The 10,669-nt window shown below is 41.4% G+C and overlaps 1 protein-coding gene across 2 annotated transcripts; it reads right to left on the bottom strand.

The window, feature by feature from the left end:
- Positions 1 to 24: 24 nt before the first annotated feature.
- capn10 (calpain 10) lies at positions 25 to 6,983 on the bottom strand. 2 transcript variants are annotated; one of them, XM_071491386.1, is made up of 14 exons: positions 6,684 to 6,983; positions 6,074 to 6,327; positions 5,649 to 5,780; positions 5,254 to 5,450; positions 4,855 to 5,084; positions 4,634 to 4,775; positions 4,295 to 4,461; positions 3,935 to 4,191; positions 3,647 to 3,849; positions 2,923 to 2,966; positions 2,711 to 2,814; positions 1,794 to 1,987; positions 1,635 to 1,680; positions 25 to 1,141 (listed from the first exon to the last, which is right to left on the bottom strand). In XM_071491386.1, the coding sequence occupies exons 2-14, from the start codon at positions 6,215 to 6,217 to the stop codon at positions 1,112 to 1,114; spliced, it is 1,890 nt and encodes a 629-aa protein (XP_071347487.1). In that variant the 5' UTR covers positions 6,218 to 6,327; positions 6,684 to 6,983; the 3' UTR covers positions 25 to 1,111. The 2 variants fall into 2 exon arrangements, with proteins under 2 accessions (XP_071347487.1, XP_071347486.1); XM_071491385.1 differs by having other exon boundaries at positions 2,711 to 2,966; positions 6,684 to 6,982.
- Between the last annotated feature and the right edge of the window lie 3,686 nt (positions 6,984 to 10,669).

The raw sequence follows: 10,669 nt of genomic DNA, 5'->3' as shown, positions 1-10,669 counted from the left end.
TATATGAGACACATTTGCACCAAGTTATGTTTTAACATTTTATTCAACACCTCTCACACAGCTGACTACCAAACTAGTACCAGTCCAATCACTTAGCTTTTTAAAAGTCTCTGTGAGCTGTGGCCCCAGTGAATAACCAGAAACCCTGTGACTTCTCCACACACAGACATGGGTTTGAGCGGGCAGCCACAGCGCCGCACATACAGCAGCCTCAACACAAAAAGGGCTGGCGGCTTCTTCACATGAACCGGCTTCCTCTGATGTGCCGCATCCCTTGTTTCATCTCTTCCAATCCATCCACTTGTCATCTGTTTTTGCGGTCACTTCAAACAGCGGCTGTGTTCAGGTCCAAGCAGGGCTGTGGACCGAGTCTAGGGGGACAAAAAGGGAGGCGGTGGGGATGGTGGGTGTGTGGATGGAGTCAGGAACTAAGTGGATTTTAGGTTCAGTCTGACTTTAGTGTTAATCAGGACGGTGAGCAGGTTTCGGGGGAAGAGGGATTGAGAAACCCTGTGTCTGGTTTCCAGAGACGAACAATGCAGGATAACTACGGAGCAGATATTCTGGGGGTGAGGGATGGGAGAATAGCTCTGGTATGGTATGGCACGGTATGGTGTGGTGTGGTTTGGTTGGCTCTGCTGGTGGAGACCATCCCCTCAACCCTTGCCCCCTGTGCCTCTGTGAGGACCTTCATGAGAGGGCCCTTTGTTCCGGGCCGGCAGGCACACAAGTGAGTGAATGAGCAAGAGCAGTGGCGGCCCTCTTCAATGGTTGCTGTTTGTTTACACCAGCCAGTCCCGTCATACTTCATTAGCAGCCCAGCCCACCGACAACCTCTGATGTCCTAATCGCTGATGAGTGTGTGGCTGCCCATCAGCCCTGAGCCTCAGCGGTTCAGGATAAAGGGCTTTCTAGGAGTCCCGACACACACATTCCCACTAAATTTCTCTATCTGCCTGCCTTCTCAGCCACTCATGGTCCACATACATGCACACACACATACACACAGCCTGTATGGTGAGGGTGTATGGGAGAGCTGGCTCTCTCATCGTGGGCCAAGAGGCACAGGGAGGTGAGCCGACGTCAGTGGAGCAGCAACAGTCCCAGAGAACTAGCTTTGCATCACAGAGATGTGAGAGACCTGCCGCCCAGAGAGAGACAAAGCAAGACAGAGGGATTATTCAGTGCTGCCATCTTCTGACCACAGTCGCAGACTTTAAGCTGTGCACACATCCAATTTGTTGCACTGAATTGCCTTTGGTGCGGGAATTGCTGTAAAGTTGCTGCCATGACCCTCATCCTAAAGTCAACCTTCCATAAAACACCATTCATTTGTTGAGCTTTACTGGAGATAGTTACAGTATGAGCAGAGGTGACAGTTTCTTGGTCATCATGTAACAATACCAGCCCAAGGAACCTGTTTCTAGCTGTTTGTTTTTTTTGTTCGCAATTTAAATCCAAAGACATTCAATTTACAGTGACACAAAACATAGAAAAGTGGCAAATCCTGATATTTGAGGAGCTGAAACCAGCAAATATTTGGAATTCATGCTTCATATATGATTAAGCAATTAATCAGTTGCCAAAATTGCTGCCGATTAATTTTGTCATTATCAGTACTACATTATACAAACCTCCTGAATGGCTCTCCCCAGCCTCTCCTGACTTTTCACCACCCTCCTGAAAGAGACACACATTTATTTTTCCTTCTGATAGTGACATAACCTGAAGCTGTTGGTATTACCTGTGTAACAACACTGTGATCAGGATTTTAGGACAGGAACAGGACTAACCTGTGTATTCTGCGAGCCAGGCTGAGGGTGAAGTTTGCTGAGCAGTCAGGCTCGTAAGTGGACGGTAATATGGTGTAAGCCCCAGGAGGAAGACTGCAGGCCAGACTGACATCCTGCATGTAACAGTGGGGTACGCAACTGGCCACAGGGTCCTCGTCCCTGGGGATCGTCTGCACAGATGCTCCTTCTGGGACCTGGAAACAGTACATTGTGAAACTCAGATACTTGGATATAATTATAATGGCAACTTCAATTCATCACTAACTAGATTATTATTACAAACAGTATAATGAGTAATATAAGTATTTAAGTATTTTATGACTTGGAGACACTTTTATTTTATCATTTACTTAAGCTCATCAAGATGAAGTACATATACGCACACATACACTGGTTTTTTTGTTTGTTTAGTTGTGTTTAGGACTACAGGAAAAAAATGATTGTTGAGGTAACATCAGCAAATTTACACTGGTGTTTTCAAAATGTCATTGATAATTAACAAGAACAATAATCACTGGCTGGTTTCCTCCTACAGAAGAGGCGATTTGTTGCTGAACAGTATGAAATACATCTTCAGAGACATGAAAACTACCTGAAGAACCACAAGATAATCTGTCACAGTACAGATGAAACCTGGATTTGGGTCTGACAGTGTTTCTATTTTCTTGCGTTAATTTTGTTGCACACAAGTTATTTTACACCAGTTCTGCTTTGGACCACAGAGAGAACTATAATTAACTTATCAAAAAATATTTTCTAGCAAACACGATTGTTAGATTCATGTCTTCTTTTTTGAAGCAGAGTAAACATTTCAAAGATTTTTTGACAGCATAATTGCTGAAGGGAATGTACACAGAAGCAAATGTCCCCCTAATGCCTTTGATGACACTGGTTTTCTCCCTTAATGGTTGACTGACCTTGTAAATGTGGAAGCCAATAGGGTGCAGCTCAGTGTCAGGGCGGTTCTGCTGCAGGGTAATCCTGACATTAACTCCTGATGTCACTGCTGCAGGGTCACACACTGTAAAAGGGAAGCAGGGGTTCTGCCAGTGAGACAGGAAGTTCCTGCTTCCTCCGGCCGTCCTTCCCTCCACCCACGAGCCCCGGAAGTAACTGGTCTCCCACTCACCATCTGTTGTTAATGGCAGTGAAGGTGCTGGGCTTCTCAGGGCACTGACGAGAACACACACATTGTTGGATCACAAATAATTCAATCAGAAACATTACAAATTATACAAACAGCACTTTACATGATGAAACATGACACTAAGAATATCCATCTTCTGTAAAATGTGTGGGTTAATGGCTTAAAGTGTGCTTACTGCCGTTTAAAAGAATTAGATGAAGATTACGATAGCCTATATCAGTCCCACAGTGGGAACATTTGCAGTATGACAGCAGCAATGTGGACAATGCAAGAGAAAAAGACTGCAAATGTCAGTAACAAATACTTAAGAAAATGATAAATACTAGATAATAATATTATAATATATACAATTAGATATTTACAAAATAGACAACAGCAGTAGCGACAGATAATGGATATAAAAACTCTGATTTACTAGTTCATTCCTTTAAGGGTCTTTTTCAATTTGACCAGCAGGTGTCACTATATATCTACTCTCATACATTCCACAGGAAGTCAACCAATGTTCAACATTGTGTTCTGACAATTTATGTATAGTTTATTAATCTGAGAGCATTTTTCCCCTTATTGAGCTCTGCAGGAAATAACATTAATACACTTGTGTGAATGTGGATGAACTTAATGAAACAATGAAGCTCAAAATTTAAAATAAAAAGAACTCAGCATTCACGGAATTTACTTTCTTTTCCCATTAACTGGCCCTTACCTAAGGGAAATGGAAGAGGAGGAATGGGCCCTGATGAGAAAGCGGGACTCAGCTCCTGGCTGGTAGGTGCTGGGGATCAGCAGGTAATACCCGGGTTCCAGGTGCCCGTGGAGGACCACCTCTCTCTCGTACGCGTGGCAGTGAGTAGAAGCAAATGGAGGTTTGTTCAACATCCGGCTCAGATTAAAACGCTTCTTCTCCACCTGGTGACAGAAAAATGCTCTCATCTGACACAAAGCCACAAACAAACACAGCATCACTCGTTTCCATGCAAATGACGCCACAAACCTTCCACATGTGTAGAGCAGTAGCCTGGTAGTGCTGGTGCTTTGTGTTCTTGTTGTCCTCGAGTGGCGTTTGTGCGTATTTCTCTGCATTTCTCCACTTCCTATGCTGCAGCAGGGACACCAGAACCTCTCCTTTCTCACTCACTTTCAGCCAAAACTTGGGATTGGTACAATAGCAGCTGCTGTTTCGGCTACCACCAGCTGAGTGCCCTTTTATCCACCGGCCAGCCAGCTGATGGCTGTGTTTTAGCAGACTTCCTGCCAGAGAGGAGAGTTGTCACGGTGAAAAAGATGCTGCCAAGAAGGTCAGAATTAGAGAGTGAAAGTAAAAAAACACTCTTTAACGAAATAAGGAAATTACCAGTATAGATGCTCCTTAGGTGTCCTTCCTCACTGATGGGGTATCCCACTGTGACATCATCGAACTGGGACATGAATTCGGCCTCATCCAACCAGAACTCACCCTCAGCCACCCTGGCTTGTAGGTCTGAAGCGCAAGCAGGTTCGACAGAGCTCCAACCTGCACCACTGCAGAGAAAAAGGTAGAAAGATTGAATTCAGACTGGGGCTGAATCCCACAATCTGAACTTGCCCACACCTGCAGTCTCATGCAGAGGTTATATTTATGGCAGTGCCTGATATCTAAAGTCCATCACATAGCACAATGTGGCACAAATCTTACTGTGACATGCATGCCTACCTCTCTACCCAGGCCCCTCCCCAGCAGCATCTTCCCCAGGGGTTTCTGATCCTGAGTAGACGCACTTCACCCCCTGACACCGTCTTCACATCCAACCACTCCGTGACAGTCAGGGCGTGGTACTGACCCAGCTCACTGGCACCTAGAACAAAGAGATCAGCATGTTATGTGACAAGGGATCACAAGTTCACTTTTATCTGCAAGGAAAACACTTCTCTGACCTCCAGGGCTGCTGTGAGTGGAGCAGCTCAACGCACAGTCATCCTTCACAGGGTACAGAAGGTTCAGGTCCAGCCTTCTCCTCCTGACCTGGTCACTGTCCCGTTCTGGCCTCTGCTCCTCCTCTGAACCCAAGTTTCCTAAACTCCAGTGCTCTGCTAGACCACCGGTCAAATCCACCAGGGCCTCCGACACCTGCCCCGCCCACAGTCGCTCATATGAGCCATGAAACCTAGAGAGGTTGAATGGGACACAAAACGGGATTTCCCCACTTCAATAAACATGGAATACACGACAAGGTCAGTGAAACTTTCCAAAATAACAAAGAAAATATTCGTCCTGTTCAAAGTTCACAGCAGATTAAGCTGAGAGATAAGAGGGAAATTCCACAGGCTACTTACTTAGCATAGGCCTTCTCCAACAGAGCTACCCAAAAGGCAGCGGGGGAGTGGCAGCGTGAGAAGCAGAGAGAAGAATTAATACAGGGCAGGCGGTCATCGATGGTCACCTCTGTCCAGTGTCCCTGCTGCCAGAAACAAAACTGGAAGAAGCCCCTGTATTGGCTGTCACCCCACTGGGGCTGGTCTGGGGGCAACACCTACAGAGAATCGTGGACTAAGTCATTACAGCAGTGCAGGACATAGAGACACATCATGTTTTAGGCATGCTTACTGGTTATTTAAACCACTGGGCCACTGGGACACCCATTTTTTCAGTTCACCAGATTTTGAACAAAGCCAGAGTTACAAGACATTAAAAATATTTCAAATATAAACGATAATAGTTATTGCTCTACCTTATTCAGCAGATGTTTGTTCTTGAGCAGGACAGTGCAGGCACAGAGAAACCAGCAGTCTCCTAATAAGCCTTGTTTAGCATGACCCAAGGTGATGTTGTCAGGGAAGAGAACTGGTGACTGGCAAATCTCCTGGAGGTGAAAAATTTAAATTAAGAAGAACTGAGACTGTGATTCAAAGAAGACTCAAAGAAGATTTGCAATACCCCGAAGGGTGAAAAAAATTGGGTAAAATAAATACTGAACACTCTGTCATAATCAAGTAATAAGGTAATAATGAGGGAATTCCTTTTGTGCTTGAACAAATAAACCTGTGACAGAGGACGGGCGTAACAATGGCATGTAAACAATAAACCCATGACAAAGACAATCAAACAAGGCATTCACTGCGGCATTTCCCATTTCCCCTTGGCACTGGATCTAACCTGCGGGCGGCGCCAGGTGATGTTTCCCTGCAGCCTGGCAATAGGCGTGGAGCTGTCAGAGAACAGGGACGTGTCGTCGGAGGGGAAGTCCAGGTCCTCAAACAGACCCCGGCCTCCACACCCTGCCCTGCCCTCTCCTTTCATGGCTGCTGCTTCTTTTCAACCTGGGTCCTACCTGCTGGCTCAGTGGGTGAACCTCAGCCAGCTGTGACCATCCTCACTGACCCCATGTACATTTTACACTTGTATTCCACCTAGAAACAAAACAAGGAAAAATTACATTATACACATATATATAAGAGATTTGTAGTTTTGTGCAAGGATTATATATATATAACAGAAGGTGGAGGTTTACTTGTTCACCTGTGGTATTTTTTCTTTTTTGTTTGGTGAATACTTGGACAATTGTGTTATGTGCATGTTATATATGACAGAATCTATTACTGTCATGTAAGTAAATGAGTGTTTTATGGGGAAACATAATTTGTTGTTACTCGCCTTAAATTCACATTTTAATGATTATCTTCACACAACCGTTATGACAGCTCCACAAACTTAAAGACAATGTTAGTCTCAAAGCAGAAAATCACGTGGCTCTCTTTTATATTACCTTTCTCCTCTTTTAAGCATCTTTTCCCCCGTAGCTGTCATTGTTTTTCTGAACAGCTGCGGCTAGCCGCTGACGTTAGCATCTGTTAGCTTGTAATGCTCAGCTGTAGCATCTCCACATCGCCTCATCCTGTCATGGTTTCAGACCAACAACCACGATGGGCTTTTACCCCACGACGAGACAGATTTCGTTATGAGTACCAGTCATATCCAAACCAGATCAAACACATCATCCCATTGAATTCGCAAACACTTCCGGCTGGACATTGAGCTCTTCATTCATAAAGTGAATCCTTCCTGTGCTGTTGAACACTCCTGCCACCTACTGTTAGTACAGGGAATTAAGAAAATATAGTAAGGAGTTTCTCGGTGAGGCACACATGCAATCTAATACAACAACCCTGCAATAAATACCACCTTCATAAAGGCTAAGATGCTGAAACTGTTTCATACATGTGTTGATGATGATCAACAACAATAATAATAACTACAACATCAGTATTATTACAACCTTCATTTCTTACACACTCATTAGTTTAAGCTTGGTGAACCCAGTTGGATTTATATTTACAAGTATGGTCTTTACGTAGCTTCGCTTCCCAACTATCCTCCCATCTTTATTTTATTCTTTCAATTTCAATTTATTGTCTTCCTTCCTTCCTTCCATCTTCTTCTATTATTATCCCTTCTTCTCTAGGGTACAAGGTGTTCAATGAAACAAATTTCCTTTCGTCCGTACTGTGAGTACTTTCACTTCACAACTACTGTTTGTTTACTTCAGCAAAATGACTTTGTAGTATGACTACATAGAAAATGTAATGTTGTAAATTTCTATAAAAACATTAGGTCCAGATAGTCAAAGAGATTAACACAGAGTCAGCAAATTATTTAAAAAATATATTCAATTTATTGGCTTTTAAGTGATACATTTTAAGAAATACAAAAATATTGGATTTATTGACTTTAAAATAATTCATTAAATTTATCTTGTGCCTCAGTGAGTTCTTCAGGTGTTCTCCATCAGAGTAGACCTCTTCTGTTTAGAAGGACAAAAATGAAAACATTAGCTGGATTCACATACAATTGAGTCTTGGTGTAATGTTGTAGTATCTTAGCACAGAGACACTGTAGGTTGAAAAGAGAAATTAACTTACGCTGGCACAGTCTCCATGGCCTTTTTCACCCACTCTGAGTCAGGGTTTGCACATACAGGCTTGTTTTTTAGTGTCACAAAACTGTATCAAGACAAGGGAAGACGTTCAGACATCACAACAATAGCAGAGCTGACAGTTAACATATACTTTATAGTAATGTGTGTTGTTTCAGATGCCTTGATTTTTCCTTACATTATTGCCTTGATGTTGCAGAAATTGATGTCCTGGACTATGTAGTATTTTAACCATTTTACTGGGATTGACTTTTCCCGGTACTGTGTGCAGCAAGCCTTCACAGGACCTTTAAAGAGGAAAACATTTCAGCAAGGAAATAGGCCAAATAACATTTAATGAGCACAGAATCTAGACAAAAATCATCTCCTGTGTTCTACTATATCAAAAGTATTAGTGAAATGAATAATCATGTGCAATAAATCATTGAAGTCATACTTACTCCTTTCACTCAGCGCCGGCGGCACCACCAGTGCCACTAGCAGTAGAGAGAGGAACACAGCATGCTTTGTCATCCTGTCTCAGCTTCTCTTCAGCGGTGAATCAGTTTTCTGATCTGGATCCTCAGATGGGATGAACTGATAAAGTTTGTCTCTGGCACTGAAGTTTAAATACTGTGTGAAATGCCATCAAGGTCCAACCACAAAGATGGAAAACACCAAGTATTAATCAAATTTGGGTCAAGTGGGAACTATGACACATGTACTTTACCCACAGTGCAGGCACAAAACCCCCTATTCGTGTGCGATACATATAGTATATGTGTTACTTTTTAAAAGGTTGCACATAACAGAAAATTTAATTCCTGAAAAGTAAATACTATTAGACTCAATGACTTGATAACTTCAGTGTCATGCTATTTTATGCTTCTATCCCGCTATGTTTAAGACTGATTTATTGTCCTTTGTACATATATTTGAGAGCTACAGTAATTTTGCAGATTCAGAGTTCACTCACAAAACATGTGATCAGTTTGTAAAATATGATGTATTTTCAAAAATTAAATTATTGAACTGCATATAAAAACTATTAAAATACTAACTTCTGTCTGAATTTCCCCTAGGGATTAATAAAGTATTTTATCTATTTATTTGTCTATCTATCTATCTAGAATACAATGCAACACATTACAATACAATATAAATAGGTCTTTTTACTCTTGGTACTTTTACCTGTTTAGAAGACTTGAGAACAAGCTAGCACATACAATATACAATGCCATACAGTAGTTTGACAGTGACCCCAGATCTTGCAACACAGCATCCTGCTGACCTTATTGCTGCAAACAGAAGCAATGTACAAGACATCTTGTCTCTAAATATGACCACAAACTGTTTTTCATTGTATATACTGTCCCTCCACCTAGTTAGCATTTACACTGATTGTATAATTCATCATTCTACACTCCTGATTACTATTACACAACGCCATTGCTTATAAAAGTGAGTATACACAAGAGTGAAATGTAAATATGCAGCTGGGGTGACGCACATTCAACCACAGAGTAAAACAAGTGTAAACAAAGTTCAAGTCAGCTCAATCATATTTTGTATAACAACCATTTAAACATAAAATTGTTAATCTTTTTCATAAAACAGGTTTATTTTTTTTATTTTTTTTATTATTTTTTTTACAAGAAAATGCTGTTAATGTATTATGAACATCATGTTATACAATCTATGGGAAAGTCCTTGTTTCATTCATTTTCACAGATGAAATTTTGAAATGTCACAGTAGGACATATGTAAATTCATAGGCATTAATAATTATATTACACTGTTAACCCAGACAAGTTCACTCTACTGAAGCAGCGTTTGGTGTCCTTTGTTATCAATTTAAGTGAAATATCTAAGTTCAGTCAACTGTGTGTGTCATGGTCACTAATAAACACACAATGCAGCACATTTATCAAAATTAGCAATAAAATCCACATTGTTGTAGACACATATATATAAAAAACAAACATTAGATTTCCATCATAATATAAATATATATATATATATATATATATATATATATATATATATACACACACACACACACACACACACACACACACACACACACACACACACACAAACACACACACAATGCCATTATATATATATATATATATGCAGATATATGCAGATTTTGAATTTTAGGTGTCAGCTCACCTCTACCCAGGCTCAGCAGCACGGGTTAAAATATTTTTGATGCACTTTTTATACTTTAGATACAGTTCATAAACTGGGCAAAACATGAGGTGCATTGCTGTTAGTTCATCCCCGACATCTCTGTTGGTGAAAAAATGTTAAATACAAAAAATGGGAGTTATCTATTCTGTACCTAACTTGGTAAGTCCAGACAACTTATCCACATCTGAGGAGAAGGTGCCTTCACTGAGAGACAGACCGACAATGTAAAAGAACATGGCAGTTTTTTTCCATCAAACAAGCCCTGATCAGACAGGAGGGAATCAGCAAATCAGAAGCTGGCAAAGTGCTGCAGTGCTAGGAGGTGAAGTTGGAATATAATTGCTTTCTCAAACTCCTTACCATGATCAAAGGGGTCTTAGTGGGGTTTTCTGAATTTTTGGTTATTTCAGATTCAGGTAGATTTGTAAAGTTCTGCGTCCGTGCTCTTCTCACTAGTTTGGGGTTTCTGTGAATAAAAGCCTCGTGAAATATCTGTTCACAGGTGAAGAGTGCACCTAACCACCACTCTGCTTTCTCTGGTTTTGTGTCACTTGATTTATTGTTGTCACAGAAACCTGGTTTCTTCAAATACTCATTTCGCTAAAGGATAAGTTCAAGTTGCAACTTGTGGGCATGTAAATGTT

This window comes from Trachinotus anak, unplaced genomic scaffold (assembly GCF_046630095.1).
Source record: "Trachinotus anak isolate AG129_WGS33_773 ecotype Australia unplaced genomic scaffold, CSIRO_AGI_Tana_v1 ptg000012l, whole genome shotgun sequence".
In the NCBI taxonomy this organism is placed as follows: Eukaryota; Metazoa; Chordata; class Actinopteri; order Carangiformes; family Carangidae; genus Trachinotus; species Trachinotus anak.
Note: the sequence above shows the minus strand (reverse complement) of the source record. Positions and strands in the feature narration are given on the sequence as shown.